At 43.8% G+C, this 25,123-nt stretch overlaps 1 protein-coding gene across 1 annotated transcript; it reads right to left on the bottom strand.

The window, feature by feature from the left end:
- Nucleotides 1-4,662: 4,662 nt before the first annotated feature.
- On the bottom strand, nucleotides 4,663-24,825 carry LOC114667289 (keratin, type I cytoskeletal 10-like). The gene is made up of 8 exons (XM_028822544.2): nucleotides 24,250-24,825; nucleotides 18,975-19,057; nucleotides 16,201-16,357; nucleotides 14,909-15,070; nucleotides 14,680-14,808; nucleotides 13,552-13,760; nucleotides 8,754-8,788; nucleotides 4,663-4,782 (listed from the first exon to the last, which is right to left on the bottom strand). The coding sequence occupies exons 1-8, from the start codon at nucleotides 24,808-24,810 to the stop codon at nucleotides 4,772-4,774; spliced, it is 1,347 nt and encodes a 448-aa protein (XP_028678377.1). The 5' UTR covers nucleotides 24,811-24,825; the 3' UTR covers nucleotides 4,663-4,771.
- Nucleotides 24,826-25,123: the final 298 nt, after the last annotated feature.

Genomic DNA, 25,123 nt, shown 5'->3' on the forward strand with positions numbered 1-25,123 from the left:
TAAACGACACATCAAAGTTGTGTAAGTGTCAAAAGTCTCAACAAGATAAAAGTCTTGTCGGACTTCACGCGGCAGAAAGCCTTTGTGACGGTCTTGTTATGGTGACAAACAGATCCACTGTGGTTAAGTGTGGTATCATTTGTGTGTTACTAGTCTTATCATAACCAGTCAAGTCTTTGTTGCGCTCTTCTTTTCATAGCAATGCCTTATGCAGTGTAGGCCCCCCCGTAATAAAGTATCATTAGAGTTTTATAAGCCATATTAATACCAAACTAAGCTCTTTACATGTAACAGAAAATGATTAATAGAAGCCCTAAAGCTACAGTAGTCCCAAATGCCACTGGTACGTTGCCAGTCTTTTTAAGAAAAATCAATGCCATCATAAACATTTTACATTTATTAATTTGGCTGATTCCTTTATCCAGAGCAAATTACGACATTTGTGATACAACTGGTTGCGTTTCTTTTGGTTTTCCAATTGGAGCACAGGGAGCTGAAGTGACTTGCTTGTGGTCACGCAGTGTCAGTAGCGGGATTTGAACCCACAACCTCAGGGTTTTAAGTCCAAAGTCTTAACTAATTTCTTAGTAGTAACTGACTGATCGAGGCTCTTTAGGTAGAGTGTTGTCATCTGTGCTTTATAAGTCATCTTATGACCAACCAAAGCATTTGCTAAAGTCTTTTTACTGTATGTACTAACAACGGCAGCTGTAGAAGTCTGTTTTTTTAGTGTCTTTGGCACTTTTATAATACTTAATAATAGCAAATGATGCCTTGTTTTTGTCCCATAACACAAACTAATAGATGCACATAAAGTAGGTAGTCCATTTTCTAAACTCTCTTGTTGTTCTGAATCCTCCATGTCATTTGTGCGTAGTGCCTTTAATGGTGACACATAATACCAACTGTCATACCTGTATAGTACAATCTCTTATTAACCTCACATAGTCCAGTTCACAGGTTGTGGGGCACTGGAGCCAATGTGGGGCAGCAACAAACTTGGCTAGGGTACATCTCCACAAGAAGACACATCCACACTTGCTCATGAGGCCAGGTTAGCGTCCTCCATTATGTGATGCTTGTCTTTGGCATATGGGATTAGACCCCTGTGCAATACCAGGGGTGCTCCAGCCGCCCCAACCCCGACACACACTGGCGGAGACACAAATGTTGCACGGCAAACGTTCATTTTTTTTCCCATGTGGGAAACGCTTTTCTCCCATTTCCCACTTGAACAGCACAGACACAGCACCAAAGCACAGTCCTTCTCTGTAGCTTCGTCCGTCTTCTTCCTCCTGAATCTGGTCATTGAGTAGTGGTAACTGGCCCCGTTTTTTAGGATACCTGGAAGGACTCCAGGTGTCCAGCGACATTATTCCGGCAGCACTTCTGGGTTTGGTGGAAGTGCTGCCATCCAGGGCCCAGTGGATGTCCAGGTGCCCCCTGGCGGTGGCCATAGGCCACAGCAGGATTGAGCTTCCATGTTCCAAACCTGTAGCCCTGCTGCAAGCCAAGGGGGCTGCCCTCTATCGGTCCGGGGGATGAAGATGTCCTGAGAAAGCTCTCTTCCCCTGGTTCTGACCGTCCACCACACCCCATAAGAGAACATGTGAACTCCACACATCAGTGAGAGTCGAGGAGGTGAAGAGTATTAAGAAGCGTAATTATGAGCTTCAATACACACAGTGAAACAGCAAATGCTATTATATTGCATTTTATTGAAGTTTATATGTGTATACAAGTCAATAACTTCCAAAAAGTAACAGGGCCTACTAAGGAAGTACTTAGTTATTTGGATATTGTAGTAGGAGAAGAACTTTTTGGATTAAATAGGCTATAATGAGTCACCATGACCACATCTCATTTATCCTCGAGTGCTTAAGGAATCGCGCCACATGGGCATAGTGCCATAACTGACACTCCCTCACAATGCTGATCATGGGCCTCGTTTGGGTTTCCGTGAGCAGCACAAAGTCAAACCAGTGGTACCCAAGAATTCTCCAGAGAGACACAGTACTGAAGGAGTCCAGTCTTCGTATCAGGTCACTGAATAGCGTCCATGTCTCGCAACCTTATAGCAAGATAGGAAGCACCAGAACTCTAAAGACTTGGACCTTCATCCTTTTGCACATATCGGGAGCGCCACACACCCCTTTCCAGCGACCTCATGAACCCCCCCCCAAACCCAATGCTCTCCCAATCCGTCTACTGACTTCATAGGAAGAGTCACCAGAGATATGACTGCCACTGCCGGGGTCAGTAAACCTCTCGACGAGGTCAACACTCTCTCCACAGACACTGATGTACCCAAGAGGTCATTAAAGGCCCGGATGTTGGTTTTTATCAGGACCCTCGCAAGCCCAAACACTCTGACTCCTTGTTCACTCTCTCAAAAGCCCAATCAGAGCCCATGAAGATCACAGCATCATCAGCAAAGTCGAGATCAGTGAATCTTTCTTCACCAACAGATGCCTCACAGCTGCTGGACCCCATGAACCTGCCCAACACCCAGTCCATGCAAGCATTGAACAGAGTAGGAGCAGAATACACCCCTGATGAAACCCAGAATCAACTGGGGAAATAACGCAGAGGGTCTTCCTCTTAATGATTCAGTCTTGTGAATGGATTTGTTTCTTCATTAAGTAGCAGTCCAGCAGAAATGAGATGTGAAACGAGCCAACAGATGACCAGCTAAACTGGAATGTCAAACTCCAGCCAATTTCACTTCAACCAGTTTCTTAATGAGAAGCCGTTTCTCAGGTTAGCTGGTCATCTGTTGGCTCGTTTCACATCTCATTTCTGTTTGGCTGCCATTTATTGAAGAAACGAATCAATTCAGCGGACTGAAGCCTTTAAAACAGGGCTAATTAAAAGGAAGGGAAAAGGAGTTAATTAGCAATGAAAACAGCTCGCTGACACCCGTGAACTACGGGGCCTGAGTCACGTCAATTAAAACTAAGGCAACATGAGTTAATCAGCAGCAAAAATAGCTCACTAATTAAGAAGATGGTTGGAATGAAAACCTACAGTCACTGCGGCCCACCAGGACCGGAGTTGAACACCCCTGATCTATCCTCTAAGAAAATGAGAATAAAAACCCAATACGTTTATAGAGGTGTGCAAGGACACTCAAGAGAGATGAGCCTTTTGTCTGAACAGGTCAGGCTTGACAGTAACTTTTCTCTGCTTGGGTTCAGCAGGGGGCGCTCTGCGTTGACATAGGGGGAAAAAAAAAATTGAAGACATGAGGGAGCCGTGGCGTGGCACTCCAGCATCCAGGTTTGAATACATAATGGGAGGTCTGAAAATCAAAAGTACACCTCATAAGAAGTATCTTGGAGTCTCTGTCTGCATCCAGACAGTGTGCAGTTTTGGTTTCTATGTTACAAAAAAAGACATAGCAGCAGTAGAGAAGGTCCAGAGAAGAGCGACCAGGCTGATTCCAGGACACGAGGTACGAGCTATGAGGAGAGACAGAAAGAGCTGAACCTCCTCAGTTTGAACAAAGAAGATGTTAAGATGGGACCTGACGGAGGTGTTTAAAATTATGAGAGGAATTAGTAGAGGAGATCCCAGTTTTTGCTTTCAAATAAATTTGACAAACTTGAGCTGCTTGGGCAAACGATGCTGAGGGTGGTCCAGTACGCTCACCTAGTGGCAGACGTTGGAACTAATGCCCATCAAGAAAAAAAAAATTCTCGTTTTTTTTGAGTCCCCCCTCGTACACACTCATCCTTTGGTCTGGTGTTAGATGGACAGAGGACAGATCTTACTGCTAAGTAATGGGGAAGTCGTGGTGGTCATGAGCTTAGCAGTGATACACCACAGGTCTGGAAGGCCGGGCATGAATGCCTCATCCAGTTGGTGTCCATGTGACTTTTCTCTCACATCCTCAAACCTCCTGGTGACTAATGACTTTAAATTAGTGCGGTGCCTAATGCTGGGATGCGGTCTAGCCCACCCTGTGCTGCTTATCTGAATTAAACTGGTGTAATCTTGTACTGCATGATGGGCCTTAAGTATTTTTGAGTACTTCATCATGGAACCCAAGTTGTAGGAAGCAGGACTGTAGTGTAACAATACCAAGTCTATCACCAGGCAAGAGCTTTCCATTATGTTTAGGTTTGGCTTTGAGAGTTTGGAGGTCAATCAGACTACACGGAGAAACCCCCCAAAGATACGTTAAGTTGTCTGGACTGTGAAAACAAGAACTCCAAAGTGAAAGAACTGCTGCTTACCAAACCCCAACCCTGTCCTTTTGATTTATTAAAAAAGGCCAAACGCGTGACCACTTGTGACAGAAAGCTTTATTAAGCATCATTTTCAGGAAAGACAAGACAGAGAGGAGTAGCAGAAGGATCATGGTGGCCCACCCTTGACTTCCCACCCACCCCTCACTCTTATCACATTGTGTGATGTCTAGAAGTGTTGGAGCAAAGTTCGAAATCGAGGAGCAGTCACAAGCTGGATGCCATCTTCAAGACCTCTTAGGGTGATGGGCTGTGTTTGGAGAGCTCCAGTTTGCCGGTCATTACGGTGGGGTCTGGTGAGACGATGACCAGATTTCTCTTGGTGTCTGTCGAAGGGAGTGCTGGGGTTGCTGACGCAGAGCTGCTGTATTTGGAAAACGTGGGGTCAATAGGCAGGACCACGTGACTCTCGTACTAAGCAATAATCAGTTTAGAAACAGATGAGAAAATGAAGGCACCTGGCTAGAGGCCGACCAGAGGGGCTGTTCCAGTTGAAGCAGTAGTGGAGACATCCGGTGTTCTTACTTGTGATCTGCAGGGACAGAGAAGAAAAAGTGAGACATGTGCGGGACTGGCATCGCCACATACAAGTGCTGTCAGGGAAGCCTGAATTACATTTAACATTTCATAATATCAGTGTATGATGTCACCCATCTGGTCAAGCGAAGAGAGAATGTGTGCACTCGGACCTGAGCCAGGAATTGGAATGACTGCGGGAGTCAAAGAGTAGCTAGCTAGCTGTCACAGGAGAGACTGACGCTGTGTTCCATGACCTGGGGCTGCATGTACTACTGTGGTAATAATATAATCACATCGACTAATGTTGTTAAAGATCAATTTGTTCATAAATTATTGGCCTAACAAGAACAGTTATGGCTCTGGGCTTTTCTGTCACAGGTAGGGGCCTTGGATCAAAACTGTGGAGTGTTGTCTGGGACAGAGAGGAGAAAAGCAGAAGGGAAGTGGTGAACGAGAAGCTGTCTAATGGCTGCTTGCCTATCATCGCCATAACAAATATTTCACTTTCATGCCGTCTTCAGAACGGTCGAGTACATTTAAAGGGCATGACGCCGCCTTTAGTACTATCAGCTGCCTACCTCACATGGAGGGCACATGGCAATGTCAGCCTGAGAATCAACAGAAATGCTGGAATAATATCATCATCGGTAACACAGCAGGTGGTCTAAAACGGGGGTCAAACTCCAGGCCTGGTGGGCCACAGTGGCTGCAGGTTTTCATTCTAACCATCTTCTTCATTAGTGAGCCATTTTTGCTGCTAATTTACTTCTTTTTCTTTAGTTTTAATTAACTTGACTCCGGCCCCTTAGTTGTCTTTTTTCCTTGATTAGCAGCCAAACAATAATGAGACACAAACAAGCTGCCATGTGACCAGCTAACCTGAAAATAAAGAAAGGTGAAGGTCTCTGTGAGGTTGATCTCTCAGGTCATCAAAACTTTTTGGTGATGTTCTTTGAAAAAAACAGAAAATCAACAGATTTGGAAATGTCTGCTGTGGCAGAATGAGAGCAGCAACAAGCCATGGAATTAAATAACGGGTTAAATTAACAGCAAGAATTGGCTTCTCATTAACAAACTGGCTGGAGTTTGAAATCCCAGTTTAGCTGCTCATCTGTCGGCTCGTTTTACGTCTCATTCTGTTTGGCTGCCATTTAATGAAGAAACGGATCAAATCAGAGGACTGAATCCTTAAAAACAGGGCTATTAAAATGAAGGGAAAAGAAATTAATTAACAGTAGCTAAGTTTCCATCCAGTTTTTTGCGACGTTTTGTTATCGACAAACAGAATATACGTAAAAAAAATGTGCGAAATTTGCTGTCTCCAGCCTGTTTCCATCCAACTGGCTTTTTATCGATAAAATGGTGTGCGTGATGACGTCACCCCCCCCCCCCCCCCCAAAACGAACTGTTGCATAACTTTTGTTGTATCGCGAAAAAAATCTGCCCTTGAGCCGTTTCCATACATAATTTTGTGTATGTCGCAAATTATCTACCTTTTGTTTTCCACGTTACACCCCCTCCACGAAACAAAGAAATGGAGAGATTATTCAGACAGTTTTTTGAAATTTGCCAGCTTACTGTTATTTCAGTTTCACAAATAATTGGAATTGTACATAATATCCGAAGACGACAGCAGAATGAAGCAGTTGCTTGTCTGATAGCCCTAGAGCTCGAAGAAAGTACCCCAGTGCGACGAAACCCACGGGTATGGGAGAGACGACGGAATAAGACCTTCTGGGAGGAGGTGGTGGAGAGACACTTAACAGAAAATCTCTGGCTGCAACATTTTATAATGACACGGCCGACGTTTGAGATGTTGTGTGGATTCATCAGTCCTGATGTTGCGCCCATCACAGGTTGCCACCGACCACCGGTTCCAACCCAAAAGCGGATTGCTATCGCCCTTTACAAGCTGGCAACCTGCGCCGAGTATAGAGTAGTTGGAGAAACTTTCGGGGTTAGTAAAACTACCGTCCATCGATGTGTATATGCTGTGTGCACCGCTATTAAAGAAAAATTAATGCGGCGTTATATCAGACTTCCGACTGTAGCGGAGGCCAATGAAATTGCATACCGCAATTCCTTGGTGCATCTTGTGCCACAGATTTACGGTGCGCTGGATGGCACGCATGTGCCTATTCTTCCCCCGACGGAAGGCTACCGCGATTACATTAATCGCAAAGGGTGGCCATCTATTGTTCTCCAGGCCCTTGTTGATGACAGGTGCATGATACGAGACATTTGCGTTGGCACTCCTGGAAGTGCCCATGATGCAGCTGTGTTTGCAGCATCGGATCTGTACAGGTGAGCCTACCTTTCAACATCCCTTCACAGTGCGATAACAACTGAATTAACCTGCTTCCCTTAAGGTTTTTAATTAAAACTGAAATTTGAATTAATACAAAATAACGACGTTTAATCAAAAAAAAAAACTCTCTTCATCAGACCATGCGAACCGCTCCGCCATTCTCGTTTTGATTGCACGTGATGAAAATGTGACACATTTATTTGCGTTAAAGCCCTTTTTTCCGACAAAAACTGTTTCCAATGTAGTTTTTGCGACATCTGAAGTATCGATATGGAATTTATGCGCTAAAGTTAAACGGAAAAATATTATGTCGACATGTACAACATTTTATCGATAATTAGCATTTCCATCAGCTATATCGGTAAAAAAATTTGAAGCGCTAAATATTTTTTCGCAAAAACTCCTTGGATGGAAACCTGGCTATTGAAACCTGATCACTGATTAGGAAAAGGGTTAGAATGAAAACTTGCAGCCCACCAGGCCCAGAATTTGACACCTGTGAACTAAGGGGGTCCGAGCCACATCAATTAAAACTAAAAAGAACTTTATTAGCAGCAAAAATGACATACTAATTAATAAGATGGTTAGAATGAAAACCTGCAGCCACTGTGGCCCACCGGGACTGGAGTTGGACACCCTTGGTCTAAAATGAAGATGTCGCAATTCTAAAAAGAAAACTTGGCAGAAGTCTGAAAAAATCCAGAATGTTACCAAACAGGCCAAACCCCAAGATGTGCCAAGTTTAAATTGGCACTGCCCTCTCCTTACATAACAACCTGACAGTTCAGGCAGCCACGTCACTCTGGAAGGTGGGGCAACGAGGGCACAACGCAGAGAGAGGAGGAGCTGGGTTCATAAATGTGGCGTGTGAATGCTGCTCAAAAAAAAAAATAAAAGCAAAGTGAACCTGTCAGAATTTGAATCATTATCTGTTTGATCAAACTCACCCACCCATTAGCAGCCATATGCAACTCCTTAGTCAGCTCAGAAGCTAACAGACGGGATGAGTGACACACGAGAAGACGGCTTCATTAAGAATTACTGAGCGATGCATGTAAAATACTGTAGGTATATACCAGTCGGGACCCCAGAAAGCGCCCTGCTTGTAAACAGACTTCTACTTCGATAGGTGTGGAGGCTGCAAGTGTCACTGAATTAACCTGCAAAGTCCCAACCAGACAGAGTTGTAATTTTTTTTGTTACTTGGCATTGCCCAGGAAACTACCCGGCTTTTTTTCTTAAAGCAGTGTTTCTCAACCTTTATGATCTCACTACCCAGTTTTACCTGTTTTGAAGTTTATTGAGCAGCAATTGAAACCCCAGGGGGTAGAAGGGAGTCACAAAACACCAGTGTCAGATTTCTTAAAATGTTTTTTTTGGACTTTGATCCCATGTGAATTACACCTTCAAAACGACTACCCACAAAACCTAATGGCACCTGACTTTATGTTGATTGGCAACTCCACTAAACGTGTAATCCTAGACAGCTGGTAGAATACAAACATATCTCCTGAAGAAAGAATAGACCCCCACACCATGGGGTTACCACGGGGGTCCTGATGTCACTTAGAGCCCTGGCTATCACTGTGGTAACTCTTAATATCAGTTCATTGTTAACATCTGAGCAGCGGACCCCGGTTTTTGAAGATCTATTTCAGGTGAACTCTGCTGCTTACCTGAATGATGTTCTTCCGAGCCTTCAACTGACGCCCTAAGAGAAAATCAAAAAGAACTCCATCAATTCCTGAGTCCCATCCCTGAAGCAAACACACGCGTTCGCCAAGAGCATTGAAGGGGTTTATGACACCAGTGTTGACCGGGGAAGCCTAATGCTCGTCTCCCAAGTTCCAGCACCTTAACTCACCAGAAACCCCTTCCCCAAAAGGTGGGTCTCTGTAGAATGAACAAGTCTGGTTTTGTTGCCCGCTGCTTTAACACCATTTAGCAAATTGTTTAGTGTTCAGGTGTCCCCAGTCCCAGAGAATAAAGTGAACTTAGTGGTGGAAGGCCCACTACTTTAGCAATGTTGTGATATCAGCTACCAATTAGATGCTTATGTTGACCCCATACTTGTTAGTTACTTGGTCAACAGTAGCTCCTGATGGCAAAACAGTGGAACGCCTACAATTGTGTGCACTGAAGTACAAGAGGACACATGGCAGGGCGGAGTCCGATGTGGGCGCAGCTGGATGACTGAATGTTGCCATGCGAGAAGGTATGACATTAGATGTGGTTTTCTATTCTTTTCACAAATAATAATATTCCAAATTTATTTCACACGGTAGAAATCATATTGTTGATTTTATTCATCACTGTCCCTTACTCTTACAGAATGCAATGGTAGTTCTTGTTCAACGCTCAAAGTCTGGCCTTCTCCCTCCGCCCCACCCCGTCCTGCACTCATCTCTGCTGCTGAACCTCAGTCACAGCAACTCACTTCTCCTGCTGCTTGAAATCAAAGCCGGTAAGTGACACGACTTTTGTGTTCGTCAAACAATAACGACAATTTCCGAAGAAATGTATGAAAGTTGGCTTAACGACACTTGAGTTACAGCGACCCGGGGTGCGCTCGGTCTTTCTGTTTGACTAAAAACTGCCTCACGGCTGACTTAACTACTGTAGTTAAAGGGCAAATCGTCGCAACGATGCTGTCACTATCAGGCAATAGTTTTAGCTTGAGATTTCAGCACAAAATTTTAATTCTCCTTTCTGTGAAAGATATATTATGTTTAAAAAATCAGGAGTGTGCTCCCCTCGACTTTCTCATATACTGAAAGAGGAAATGGTCATCAGAAGCACTTCTAGTTGCGTGATGTTTCTCAAATATCATATCTCTTTGCTTCTCATCATAACTAATCGATCATATCGATGCACAATCATTTATTTATTTTGCTTATGGCAGCAGACTCTGGACAAACCAGCATATTAATTCTGTTAGACCTCAGTGCAGCATTTGACACTGTCAGACATGACATCCTACTGTTCAGAATGGAGAACATGCTGGGTATCTCTGGCACTGCCCTCCAGTGGTTCAAGTCCTATCTGACTGATAGGCAAGAGTTTGTTAGTCTTGGCAACAGTAGATCCAGCTCAGCGCCAGTCACACAAGGAGTCCCTCAGGGCTCTGTCCTCGGTCCTCTGCTTTTCTGTATTTATATGCTTCCCCTTGGCCATATTATCCGTAGTTATGGATTGGGTTATCATTTTTATGCAGATGATACTCAGCTCTACTTCAATGTTAAAAGTGGAACTTCATCAGAGCTTTCTCAGCTCACAACCTGCCTTAGTGAAATTAAAACCTGGATGGAGCAGAACTCTTTAAAATTAAATTGCAATAAAACTGAACTCCTGCAAATTGGGACTAAAATGCAACTTAATAAAATGAGCTCCTTCCCAGTCCATCTTGGCAGTGATCTCATCAGACCTGCCTCTACTGTAAAAAATCTTGGTGTCATTTTTGACTCCTCCCTCACTTATTCCGCCCACATAAATCACATTAAGAAACTTTCTTACTTTCACCTCCGTAACATATCCCGTGTTCGCTCCTTCCTCTCCTTCTCTAATGCTGAGAAACTTGTCCCTGCTTTTATCACATCCCGCATCGATTATTGTAATTCCCTACTGGCAGGTGCCCCTTCTAATCTTATATCACAGCTCCAGCTTATTCAAAACTCAGCTGCAAGAGTCCTTACTCGAACCAGCAGCAGTGAGCACATCACACCCATCCTGCTCCGCCTTCACTGGCTCCCTGTGTCCTACAGAATCGAATATAAAATCCTACTAATAACCTACAAAGCTTTAAATAACCTCGCGCCAAACTACATCAGTGACCTTCTCCATCACTATGTGCCTGCCCGCCCACTAAGGTCCTCTGATTCTGGTAATCTTGTTGTGCCCGTCACTAATCTACACTCCATGGGTGACAGGGCCCTCAGCTGTATAGCGCCCAGACTCTGGAATGACCTACCAAAATTAATCAGGTCAGCTGACTCCATGAATTCTTTTAAAAAACAACTCAAAACTCATCTGTTCAGGAAGGCTTTTAGCTCTACTTGACTTTATTACCTTTCTCTCAGTTTACTTCTCTGTCAAGATGCTCATGTAACCTGTGTGTGTGTGCGAGACCATCAATTATGTTGTCTGTTTTTTTTCAGAATTTACTGTCTTAATCTTCTTTGTTTATTTATCTGGTTTGTACAATGGTATATACTGTATATTCTGCCGTTCTTTATTTATTCTGTAAGTGCCTTGAGCATGGGAAAGGCGCTATATAAATAAAATGTATTATTATTATTATTATTATTATTTATCTATATTTATAATCAAACTTTACATTAAAATGATATTTTCACACTTGGGGAGGTCGAAAACGGTGGTGGATTTTTTTCATGATTACATATGCATTACTGAGATTACGTGCAAAGTAAAAAGTTATAGTCACCTAAGAACATAGAAAGTGTATTACCGTATATACTCGTGTATATGTCAGGTCTTGAAACCCAAAAAGTCAATTATAAAATCAGACCCCGACTTGTACGCCTGTTCAAAAATACGATACTTACATACATATATATATATTTTTTTTTTACATCTTCTTGCTTACTCCAATCTCGAATTTTGTTGCTTTTACTGTATAATTTCTGGTATTTTATAATGTCGGTCATATAAGTCGAATGTGGACAGCTCACACTATTGGTCCAAGAAATTATGATATGCTAACGCCCACCTGAGAGAGTAACCACAGAGCACACAGCCTTTTTCTTCTATGTATTGTGCCTACGTGACCACACGGTGATACCCAAACTATTCTGAAGCGACGTTTGCGCTGTTTTGCGTTTTTTGTATCTCACACCCTCATACACCTTTATCGTAAGAGCATCCCTTATCTATGATGGAGCATTTGAACAGAAGAAAATATGAAGCTGGTTTTAAATTAAATATCGTTGAAGTGGCGAAAGAAATTGGTAACTGCGTTGCTGCGACAAAATTTGATGTGTCTGAGAAACTGTGTGCGAGATTGGAGGAGGCAAGAATATGTAAAAATATAACACCATGTAAATGTCGTATTTTTGAGCAGGCGTATAAGTCGGGGTCTGATTTTTATGATCGAGTATATACAGGTACTTTTAAATTTCACAAATTCATGGTAATTTGCTGTATGGAGCCTGCTATGGATTTAAATATTAAAGGCTTTCTTATGGAACCTTCATGTGGATGGGTCTTTTGGGCACCAAAAATGCTTCCCCTATGACATCACTCTTAGGAACCACCCTGGCACCTTGATTTTTGAGAGTGCATGTGTATTTTTTCTCTTTTTAATCAAATGGGCCTTGTCACCGTATCACCAGGGTGTGCATGTTAAGTTACTCGTCGACTCCAGACTGGTGTGGTGTGTGTCACGCATGTGGTCTGCCACCCTGTCCTGTGTTTGTTTCTGCCATGTTTCAGGAACAGCCAGTGTGGGTCATAGTCTCCATAACCCTGAATTACACGGGTAGGTAGTGTGATGGACGATATGCAGGGGCAGGCGTCCCGACCAGGAAGGATGGTGGTTCCTTAATTGGACAGGAGGCCAGCCCTATGCCATTCCCAGAAACGGGGCAGGGAAAACTCTTTCTTGCCTAGAATAGAGGCAGAGGATGTCGGTGCCAGGAGGAATACATGGGCATCCTGGCTGGGTATTGTTCCAGTAGGCCCATGTAATGCAAGGTCTGGGGAGGATAATGGATTTGGTACATTGCCTCCCCCAGAACATTAGATGGCAGTGGTACCCCAGATTCCCACTGGGCACTATGGGACTTTGAGTCCTTTGTCTCAGCCCTGTTGGGTACTGCTGAGAAAACGGAGGTGCCATATGGCATGTGGTTTCCGCCTAACCCGGAAGTGCTTGTAAACCACACGGGCAGCAGAACAGAAGCACTTCTGGGTTAGCCAATATAAAAGGACTTGCCAGCCTCATCCAGGCGAGTCAGAGTCGGATGGGAGTGGACGAAGCTCACCTGGGTGGTGTTGAGGAGTAGAAGAAGGAAAAATGGAAGAGAATTGTGGTGATTATGCCTTTGCACCCGTGTGGAAGGTATCTGTATACGTAAATCAGTGTTTATTTGAAAGGGACTGGAGTCTGTGAAGTCGTGTCTGGGGTTTGTGGCTCTCTGGTGCCCCCTAGTGGATCACAGTAGATAGCTGGACAGATAAAGAGCGCTTTATTTATTTCGCTGGGGAAATTTGCCTTTTTAAAGCCCAATAAATAAATATAATTATATTATCTGTATACTGTGTATACAGATAATGGCTAAGGTAAAAGGAATAGAATTTTCATTTCCCTTGTGGCCACGACCGCATGGCAAATAGATGTCTTTTTTTTTTTTTTTTTTTTTTTTTTTAAGCCACATACTGCACCCCATCTCACATCACTTCAAACCCTTGCCTGGTCTCCCCTCAATTTTTACGCACACCGCAGTGACGGCCACATACCCCTCCAGCAGGCTCTTATATGTCGCAATCTCTGCCTCCAGCTTGATTTTGATGTTAAGCAGGTTCTGGTATTCCTGCGACTGGCGGGTCATGTCGCTGCGCACCGAGGACAGCTCCTCTTCCAGCCTCGTCACTATGGCTTGGTACCTCAGCAGCTCCTGTTCGTTTCGGGCGTTTACGTCTTGCAGGGCTTGTTGCAGGGCTTGGATCTGTGGGAGGAAGCAGATATTGATTAGCAACTCCAGACTTGGTCAAGTTATGGAGACGGCTAGAATTATGGGTTGTGTTCTTTTATGCTAAAAAAAAAAAAAAAAAAAAAAAAATGGGGCTAACTTGGCCCTGAGACATCAGTTTAGTAGCTCCTTGGTTTAATCTGTGCTTTGTATGGGGGTCTTCAGGAACTAGCAGGGAGAAAAGTAAACTTGGTCAGCCTTACTCTTGTGTTAATATTTATTTCACTCTCATAAGCAGCATGCAACTCACAAGTAAGTATATAGCAGTTGTTTGGATGTTTCTTCAGTGTGTGTGCTGCCATTTGAATTACTTCAATAAGGGTCATAAGCAGTGGGGGGGATTAATCTGCACTCCTCATTATTTCATATGATGCTTTTTCACCTACAACATCACCACAAGGCGCTTCACGGGTTTACTTTGATGATTGCTGCGTTTCTGCAGCGACAACATTAGCAGCTTAAAGTGATCTGCTAAGAGCCACAGAAGTGTGTGGTGGGCTCTTCATTGGCATTGTCATCGTTCGACACACCAGTGCACTTCACAGACTTCACTGGTCTCCATATTTATTTAAGGCGGCTCCTGCCACTTCAGGTGACTTAATCAAAGTGACACAGTGAGTGAGTTGTAGGGACATCTTGCCCCAGTGGATTATGTCCCATGGCGCTATATACTGTTACAGCTCAGCTCTGCCCACCTTTTTTTTCCCCCCCAATATGAGTAACTCGCTTTAGGGTCAGACGTTTAGTGGATGTTGCTGGGGCCCATTGCTCTATCGATTCTCATTCCGACAGTCATGTTGTGTCATTTCCTTTTTTTTTTTTTTAAACTTTGCTATCTTTAAGTCCCCGGGGTAGTCGATGGCTGCAAATGAAAATATCGGTCATATCCTCTTACCGTTGCGCGCAGTGCGTCCAGTTCGGCTTGTATGTTCTGCATCTGGCGGCGGCTTTCAGACAGCTCAGATTTTGCGGCTTCCATTTCGGGTTGTGCTTCACTCGGTTCTTTTAGATTATTGCTTTCCGCCTAAAGTGAAGGAGGTAAAACCCAACAACAAAGGACTCAGGCACCACTCGGTTTTATGTCACGCTAGACAGAGAGAAGCAGCAGCAGCAGCCGCCTGTACCTGTTTATTGAACCAGGACGCCCATTCGTCTCTGTTTTTGCGCATGAGGTTCTCGTACTCATCACGGAGGTCTTCAAGGATTTTGTTCAAGTCAGGGCCTGGGGTGGCGTCCACTTCCACGTTGATGGTGCCAGTCATTTGCTGCTTGAGGCCACTCATGTCCTGAAAGAACCAGTGGACAGAAATGACCTTTTGATCCTCAACACATTTCAAGGGCTAAACTTTACTACCCGCCATATTGTTCAAGTCATTCCCTTTTATTACATTCAAGCCAAGAAACCATCTTAGTTCTGACATCTACTCATTCTGCTGGCTTGCTTGCACCTCTTCCTTACCCCTTCAGGACGCTCCTTCTACAGAGAGGTGACAATTTGTTTGTCCCCTTAAGACTTTAGAGAAACTCAAGGGAAATGTACATATTAGAACAAACAAACAAGAACTTCTAGCTTGGCGAATGATAAGAGAGCCGTTGCCGTCATGTATGGTAGGTGGCATTGAGAGGGAATATACTGTGACCAGACCTGCCCAGGTTTACATTTAAATAAAGCTGGTGCAGCTTATTGCATCCATGAATGGAAGATGACACATATTGATGGAAGTTTGTCGTTGTTCCTTCCGCACCCTTCTCCAGATCCACCATGCCATACCATAATAATAATTTTTTACATTTATCTACTGGGGAGCCACTTCAATCGGCACTAATGTGTAGCACCCACCTGGATGATGCGACGGCAGCCATTTTTGCGCCAGTATGCTCACCACACATTAGAGATACATCACTGAGAGACAGGGGATGATTAGGGGGCCAGAATGAATAGGCTATGGTGGGCAATTTGGACAATTTGGGGTACCCCACTGCTCTTTACGAAGGATGCCCAGAGATCTTTTATGACCACAGAGAGTTAGGACCTCAGTTTTATGCCTCATCCGAAGGACGGTGACATTTTTACAGCATGGTGTCCCCATCACTGCATTGAAGCACTGGAATCCACAGTCAGACCACAGGGTAAGCGTTAAGCGCCCCCTACTGGCCTCACCAACACCATTTCCAACAGCAACCCAAGCTTTTCCTGGTTGGTCTCCCATCCAAGTTCTAGCTGGGCCTGCACATCTTTAGCTTCAGGCGGATGACCTCTTGTGAAGTGCAGGTGGCACGGCTGCTGGCTTAGATTATGATAGATTCTGACCGTCAGCCAAATGCTTTGGCGGGTTTGCTTGAAAGACTCTCTCTGTATGTGGTGACATTTCCAAGGACATTTGTTAATTTAATCAAAGACTTTTCCCGCTCTTACCTCTTCGTGGTTCTTCTTCAAGTAATCCAGTTCATCCTGCAGGCTTGAGATTTCGCTCTCTAAGTTACGCTGGGTGTTGGTGTAGTCCATCTTCAGAGCGTGCAGGCCATTGATGTCGGCCTCCACCGACTGTCTCAGGAGCAGCTCAGTCTCATACCTGAAATGATTCAACGCTTGACTCTTTCTCGTCTAGACCAAAAAACAAGAACCTTCTGGCACAGGGTCCAGCAATGACATTTTACTGTAATAAAACTGAAGAACTGCTTTACTGGGCAGCATTTTGTGAATTGGCACAGAGTTTAAGTTTTTAACCCATCCATTCGTTTTCTTTAACTGTCTGATCCAGTTCATTACAGTTAGGTGTGTCTCATCAGTGGAAAGCCATTGTGATGGTGTAGTGGTATAAAGATAGGAAGATGTTAATGTTCAAAACACACAATACTCAAGTGTCCTTTAAACAATATATCTCTCTATTATAAAACGAAATCCTGAGATGAGACGAGACTTTGGCCATGAGATTTTCTCAAATCCCACCCTCCTCTCAACCATTTCCGGTTAACGGCTCACGCACACGGCCCTCTCACCTCTCATTCGTGTGAATGCTTTTGCACTCTCATCTCTTACAAATCTTAATGTTTTCCTCACTTTACGTTCCTAAGTAAAGAAGACGTATTATGTCCAAATCTTATTGAAGAATTTCATCACGAAGGGATATCAACAGAAGCAATGAGTACACGGGCAATCCTAGCACCGAGAAACGATGAAGTCAAACGAATTAACACCAAAAAACGTTGATCGGATACACAGCAGATTGGTTAAATGCGTATCAATAGACTCTGCTGAAACAGTTGGTGGTGATCATGCGGAAGATGAAAACATCAACTTACAATATCCGTTAGAATATCTACAACCGTTAACACCGTCCGGTCTTCCACCGGCCGAATTACTGTAGAAAGATGGACGTATCCGAGAAAGGTAATGTAGTACATCTTCAGGAGATAACATTAGACACCAAAGGAGATCTTGATATGCCATTCATATTAAAACGTTTAGTTTCCTGTTGGAATAGATTTTGCAAAGACCATTAACAAATCTCGGAGCCAAACATTCAAAAAAATCGGTTTATTTATTAGAGAGAGAAACGAAATTCACTCACAGGAAGTTAAATGTTGCGTTGTCACGATGCAAGTCCAAACACGGAATCAAAATTCAATGTGATATTGATGAAAATTGAATTTCAAAAGTTTTACTTTTACATTAAAAGTGTAAGCGTAAAAAGTATTTGTGTGTTAATTTCAAAGCCAAACAGACCAAAATTGTATAACTCAACGAATAACTCTTAACGCAACATGAAACAGAATTATTACAAATTATTACATTTTACTATTTTTACTATGGTTAATTACTCACTGTAATGTAAAATAGTTAGTTCTATTTTGCATATGTAACAAATCCCATGGAAATAACAATCTGTTTAAATTGTGAGCAGCAGAACCGCAAAGAGGCCAGTGTGTAGCGCCCGCCCGGGGGTTGGCGAGGAGGGGGCAGAGCTGCCTTTTTTTTTTTTTTTTTCCCCCTTTAGACTGAATGTCCGCACACGTTTGTTTTGCTGCACCTCTGACGCGTCTCAGTCATGCACTGTAAAAAAAAAAAAAATGGCAGTAAATTTAACGGTAAAAATACTGTAAACGGTGAAAGTAAAATACCTTTTCTAAAAGAAATAAAAAAAAAAAAAAAAGCAAAGTAACCTCATGTTCTGCTGAAAATTACATGTATATCTTAAACAATACATTTCATTATGTTTTATAGCCAAGTTCTATAAAATCGATATTTTTCTACCTAAAATATGCTACATACTGTTTAGTGATACATTACAGTTACACTGATAAACTCGCATTTAATCTGGCAATGTAAAACTGTTAAATAGCGAAGGTTAACAACTGTAAAGCGCTGTGTCAGTAACACCAAAGTTACGATATTTGCATAAGATCACGCACCCTTTTACCATATTCTTCTATATTTTGAACAGTCGGGGAAAAAATTTAAACAACGTTAGCCGACTTATTTTTTCCTGCGTGCTGAAGGTTTTTTGAGGTTTTAGAAGTTGATTTATGGTGAGTTGTATTCGATAAGCTGGCACACCTGTAGGACACCAAACACCACAAAAGCAAATGTTACTTCTCCACCAGACAATGTGACGGAACTTCCTTAAACATTGAATTCTTTTCAATAAGTATAATTAAATGATACGCGTTTGCTGTTGGTTGTTGTTACTTTACTGATACAAGCTGTGTACTGGTGTCTGATCCTGACAATATTTACTGATGGTTTATTGGTTGGCTTATTTCTTACAGTGCAAGGATTTCAGGTTATGATGAAACGTTCACTTCTACTGGAATGTGTTGTAAAGAAAAAAACAGTTCTGTACTACAAAGTTATACTGTAGACCTTAAAAGATCGTCACCTTCCTTTTTACGGTAAAATTCTGGCAACCACAGCAGTACTTTACTGTAAATTGTAACTTTTTTTTTTACAGTGTGGAGTGCAGCCGTGATGGGAGAGGCCATTGCTGCCAGTCAAGCAGAGGTATGTGGCATTCACAGCCTATTTACTTTGGAGTTTGGAAGGCAAACTGACTCCATGTACTGTACATGTTTCAAATAAGTGCAGCTTTTGGGAGGCGATGCTTCAATGGTGTATAAAGGCCAGAATCGCCTGATTGTGTTGTATGGATGAGTTACAATACTGGGTATTTTATACAGAGATTTGCTTACTTGTTCCGGAAATCATCCGATGCCAGTCTTGCATTGTCAATCTCGAGAGCCAATCGGGCATTCTCCATGATCTTGTCCTGGATCTGTAAAGTGGAACATTCAAAAAGGGCAGAGGCGTAAGTGGGCAGGTAGTGGTCAGCCTAACCCGTGGAAAAGGGTTTGATGTCGGGCGTTGCCATTCCTCCTGGAAACAGCACTGGCTTATTATTATTTTTTTTTTTTAACATTAAAATCAAATAACATTCCATACAGGCAAGTCAAATTTAACAAAACTATGTTCGAAAATAAATCAACCCTCACAGCACTGGCTTATTTCATATATTAAGAAAAAGAAAAAACTGATAACAATTACAATACAATTTATTTTTGTGAAGCTCAAAATCACACAAGGAGTACCGCAGTGGGCTTTCACAGGCCCAGCCTTTTGACAGCCCCTCAGCCTTGACACTCAAAGAAGACAAGAAAAAACTCCCAAAAAAAAAAATGGGAAAAAATGGAAGAAACCTTAGGATACGCAGTTCAAAGAGAGACCCCTCTCCAGTTAGGGTGTGTAGTGGGTGTCAAAAAAAGGGGGTCAATACAAAACAGTACACAGAACAGAACACAAGTCATCAATACAATAGAAATTCTATCTGTCTATGTTATCCTGCCTACTACACTAAAATATCTAGCTATCTTACCAGCTATATAGTGCCTTTCACATACTGTATATTTATTGTCATGGGTGGCTGGGTACCATACTCAGCCAGGACGCCTATATAGCGCCTCTGCTAGGAGAGGACAGCTGCCCTAGTTGTTATGGGGGTCACGGAAACCAAGCTGGGAAGCACAACCCTATAGGGGCCCGTGGCTACCGCCAGGGGGTGGCTTCTGGTTCCTGAAGCCCTGGAAGCCAGCACTTCCACCACACCAGGAAGTACCGGCGGAAGTTCGTCAAGGGGCACCTGGAGCAAATCCGGGGCAATATAAAAGAGGCCGACCTTCCAACAGTCGGGGTGCTGGGTGGAGGAAGGCAAGGCTTCGGAGTGTGGAGAGAAGGCGCCCAAAGAAGACCATTGTGAGGCCAGACAGAAGGGTGATTGGTGCTGGAGCACTGTGTGCTGTGCGGGACTGTTTATTGGACTTGTAAATAAATCGTGTGTGGTGGACTGAAGACGGTGTCTGTCTGTCTGTCTGTGGTCGGGTATGCAGTGGGTGTCAAAAAAAGGGGTAAATACAATACACAGAACAGAACACAAATAATCCTCAGTACAATATAATGATAAAATGATTTAATTAACTGGGGTTCACTTGTGGATGATTCAAATCCAGAAGCGTTCATGAATTCTAAAGCTTTTGTGTTTTGTCAAAGTGTCCGAGTCCATGCTTTTTCATTACAGTAAATCCCAGCGCTACCAATATGGCGTTTACGGTTCCTTCCAGTGTCTGTGTGGGTCTCGCTTATCTCTGAGGATGTCTAAACTGATCGGACTGATTGGTTATACCACGTGGGATGGGCGCGCTTCCTACTTAGTACAGTATGTTGCCAGGATAGACTCTTGCCACCCTTGACCCTGATTTAGAATAAGCAGGTTTCCAAAAAATATACATTAGTATAATAAATGACATTATATTCATCCATTTTCACAAACTTCATCAATTATTAGACATTTCGGAGACAAAAGCTTTCTTGGCAGAATTAGATGCAAGGTGAGAGTCAAGTCGGCACTGGGTTTCAGTCCATCTCAGCGTAAGCTCAAAATGGCAGCCGCAGATGCTCAAATTGTTTTCATTTTGAGTCACCAGATAACTACCAGCTGTGCCTTTGGTGGAAAAGCAGTGGGCTTGGGCAACAGGAACACAGGAAGAACATTTACAATGGAGCTGTGATGCCAGTGGCATCGTACTACCCATCCATCCATTCTCTTAAGCTACTTATACAGGGTCACGTGGGAGCTGGAGCCAATCCTAGCAGTCGTTGGGCGCAAAGGTAGGAAGGACAGGGCAGCTGTCACATTGGAGGGCGAAAACACAAACACCAATTTACCGAACCTGCATGTCTTTGAACAGAGGAAACCCACGCAGACATGGGGAGAACATGCAGATTTCATGCAACGCAAAACGGGAATGTGAACAGCAACAACGTTCATTTCTGTTGCACAGTTTCATACAAGTGGTGTAGCACAAAGTGCTTAACAAGATGAAGAAAGAAAAGTTTATGAAAAAAATAAATAAAAATAAGATTAGGAATTCTGCGGTGGGTTGGCACCCTGCCGAGGATTGGTTCCTGCCTTGTGCCCTGTGTTGGCTGGGATCGGCTCCAGCAGACCCCATGACCCTGTGTTCGGATTCAGCGGGTTGGAAAATGGATGGATGGAAGATTAGGAATTAGAAAATCCCGACTCCTTGTTGCAAGGTGCTGTGCCACTTCCTATACTGCCCACTGTATGGCAGCACGTTACGTTATCCTGCACCCTCAGCTCCCACATTGTTCTCGCTTACACATCATCATCATCATCGTACTTTATTGTGCTCTTGACTAAGGTACGCTTTGTGTGGTAAATCAGACTCCGTCACCGTGACGAGGTTATAAACTAAATGCAGTAATTGGTCGAGGTGCCCCTTTTATGTAAATGAGGTCATTTTAGAACGTGAAGATCACTTCTTTATGCTATTGGGCATTTTGTTCTTTTTTTTTGTTTCTTTTTGTGACATTAACCCAGATACTGCTTAAAATAAGCTAACCTGGAAACTCACCCATCAAACGACCATGCGAGAGGGAGGGAGTATATCGAAAGGGCTATCACTGCCGATGGAGGTCTGCTGGCTTCGCCCACCTTGTGCCATTGACAGCACCCATCAGCACATCCTCACAGCGTGTTTTACTCATCAAACCCTCACCTCGTTCGTTTGGCGCGTTTTTCTCTTTTTCCGACTCCATTTGCCCTCGTGGGTCCTGTTTGTTTAGGTGACGGATGTTAAACGGTGATGGACATGTCAATCCTGTCTGCTCAATCGATTCTTTTGAACTACCCGTTTAAATGTGTTTTCACGTTCAAAAGTCCGAATGAGGCGATGGCACATTACTTTGCTTCAGTTACAGCGCAGACTTCCAAGTGAACGAATCCTATTGATGAACATCCCACATGTGTATGGTGGACGACGTTAAATTTGCATAAATTGGAGGTGGGGGGGGGGGGGGGGATAGAGGTTAGATAACAGTTTGCACAATGCTGCATTTTCCATATTTATTTGGTTTGCTTACCAAACACAGCTCAGTGAGCAAAACACCTGTTTATCGAGGCACTGGAGGACTACTTGGAAAATGTTGTACATTAGGGAATTTGTTTAATGGCAAGGTAGTTGGCAAGATTTGACCATTATGGGATGTTGTACAGTACAGACGTGGGTCTAGTCAGCCTAAAAACATTGTAGCATTCTAAATTTGTAGTGTGGCCCTGAGCAAGTCAATTCACCTGCCTGGGCACCAACTGGAAAAACCAAAAGAAATGTAACCAGTTGTATCCTAAATGTTGTAAGTTGCCTTGGATAAAGGCGTTGACCAAATATGTAAATGTAATGTAATTTTCCTTAATTTCCTAAAAAAAAAAAGGTTGGATGTTGCCCAAGCAAAAGGCGGGCCAAAGCCTTTGTGGAAAGTCAGCCCCAGCTGCCCATTTTCTAACTAGGGAAGCATTGGCAGCAACAGCAGAAGAGATGGTAAAGGTGCCAGTCCATCTCAGGACATGCACACACACACAGAGAGTCAAGACCCAGACCAGCTCTCATTATGCCAACAGCCCCTTACTTATAATCACATTTAGCCGCCTCTTCTTCGCAAAGCGACTTACAAAGGCCATTGTTAGAGTGGGAGGGGGAGCACATTAAGAGAATTACTTGGTATCCCGAAAAGAAAAGGAGTTTGTCATTGATTAGACACCACAGCAACGCCAGCCCTCACTTCCTCACACTTTACAAATCTTTTATGTTGAGAGCAAGAGTTTCATTTTGAATTACTATTTTTAGTTTTTAAATTGAGCAGCCACCCACATTCCAGACCCTGATCTCCCATTTACAGGGTCTGCATCAGGCTTGGGGATCATTAACACTCTGACACCAATCATTAAGTTACAGAAGCAAATCAAATCCCTCACTGGCAGGGATATGAGAAACTGGAGCACCAGGAGACTCCCACTATGGCTTGTTTGGGGGAGGCGCTCCCCCCAACACTGCACTGGGGCATTGGGATCCACACACAGAACACAGGGTATGCGCCCCCTGCTGGCCTCACCAACACCTCTTCCAGCAGCAACCCTAGATCAGTGGTCTCAAACTCCCATCCTGCAGGGCCTCCGTGGCTGCAGGTTTTCATTCTCACCCTTTTCTTAATCTGTTTTTGCTGCTAATTCACTTCATTTGAATTCATTTTCATTGACTTGCTCTTGAATACTCAGACCCCTCATTTGTTTCTTTTTCCTTAATTAGCTGCTCAAATAATAGTGAGATACAAAATTAACCAAAACGTGAGCAGCAAACTGTGACCATCATACAGCATCTGAAAATAAAAAGGGTGGAGGTCTGCTTAGGTCCCTAAAACATCTTAACTGCGCTCTTAGAAAAGTAAAGAAAAAATCAACAATTTCGGAAATGTCTGTTAATGCATAATGAGAGCAGCAACAAGCCATGGAATTAAAGAACGGGTTTAATTAACTACAAGAATCAGAGCCTCATTAAGCAACCAGTTGGAATGAAATTGGTTGGAGTTTGAGGCCCTGACTGAGTTGGTCTTCTGCTGGCTCACACACTTCACATTTCATTTCTGTTTAAGGAAAGAAGTGAAGCAATTCAGAGGAACGATGAAGAAATTCAGGGGAACAAATCTTAAAAAAAAAAAATACAAGTCAATTAAAATGAAAGGAAAAGGAAGTGAGCAGCAGAAGCATTGCACTAATTAAGAAAAGGGTTAGAATGAAAACCTGCAGCCACGGGAGCCCTCCAGGACCGGAGTTGGGGAACCCTGACTTAAGGGGGAATACTAACACTAGAAACCAGGCATGATAATCAAAGCCAGATCTCTGGAGATGAAGAGGCGCCGGTGCCTAACGCTGCGCCGCCGCCCCCCGCAGTGGATGAGCACAGAAGACTGACAACTTATTTCTGCTCCGTAGCAGACGTGCCCATTTCTTTTAGTACTCATCTTCTGTCCTCCTGTCCCAGTGTCCTGTTCTGCTATCATTTTAACCGTCACAGAACCGTACACAGAATTAAGTCATATTTGAATCTGCTTGGGTCTTACCTGCTGCTGCAGTGGACGGATTTTGTCATAGTAGCCAGCCCAGTCCACCTCTTTAACGGCTCTGGCGCTGGCGCTGGCGATGTTGTGTATCTTGCCCTCCAGCTCAGCGTTGGCCTTCTCCAGGGCGCGCACTTTCTCTAGATAGCTGGCCAGACGGTCATTTAGATTCTGCATTTCAGCCTTCTCATTGACTCCACCTGACATCAAGCCCCCAGCACCACCTGCTCCTGAACCACTTCCACCAGTAAAGCTCCCCATTGTGCCACTTCCAGAGTAGCCAAACCCCATGCCCCCTCCACCACCTTGTACTCCACCGCCAAAGCTTGACCCAAAGCCAAACCCCATGCCCCCTCCACCACCTTGTACTCCACCACCAAAGCTTGACCCAAAGCCAACCCCCATGCCCCCTCCACCACCTTGTACTCCACCGCCAAAGCTTGACCCGAAACTAGAACCCCGCACTGAAGCTCCCCCACCCCAAGCCTTTTGGGCTATGGAGCGCTGGGTGGTGCTCAGGTTGACCATGGACCTGCTGGAGTAGTTTGGATTTCTAGCAGACATTGTGGGAGCCCAGAATGACAAGAACTTGCGTTGAGCCTCGGTGTAGCCAGGAGCTGAATGCAGTGCTGGAGGTGGCTGGGTGACAACTCTTTATCCTGCCAGGTGTGACATCAGGCCCAGCCTCGTCTCCTCTCATTGGACATCCCGGCTCCAGCAGATCTCGCCCTGGGGGGCCTACAGTATAGTGAACTCTAATGAGGTGATGAGAAATGACAGAAAAATGCAGAGTCTGCTACTAGTTTGATTGTTTTTGGCAAAGACGCGCCACGACACGGGAGAGCCCAAAGCACCGAAAAGAGCTTTTCAGAATGTT

The sequence above is a fragment of the Erpetoichthys calabaricus genome, chromosome 17, assembly GCF_900747795.2.
Source record: "Erpetoichthys calabaricus chromosome 17, fErpCal1.3, whole genome shotgun sequence".
Classification (NCBI taxonomy): Eukaryota; Metazoa; Chordata; class Cladistia; order Polypteriformes; family Polypteridae; genus Erpetoichthys; species Erpetoichthys calabaricus.

What these genes read in the sequence shown, in the direction of transcription:
- LOC114667289 (XM_028822544.2), bottom strand. Translation starts at nt 24,810, where the DNA reads ATGTCTGCTAGAAATCCAAACTACTCCAGCAGGTCCATGGTCAACCTG. An exon ending in TGAAGAAGAACCACGAAGAG is followed by an intron (nt 15,071 to 16,200) that starts GTAAGAGCGGGA and finishes TGGTTCTTTCAG; the next exon opens with GACATGAGTGGCCTCAAGCA. An exon ending in TGGACGCACTGCGCGCAACG is followed by an intron (nt 13,761 to 14,679) that starts GTAAGAGGATAT and finishes TTCCTCCCACAG; the next exon opens with ATCCAAGCCCTGCAACAAGC.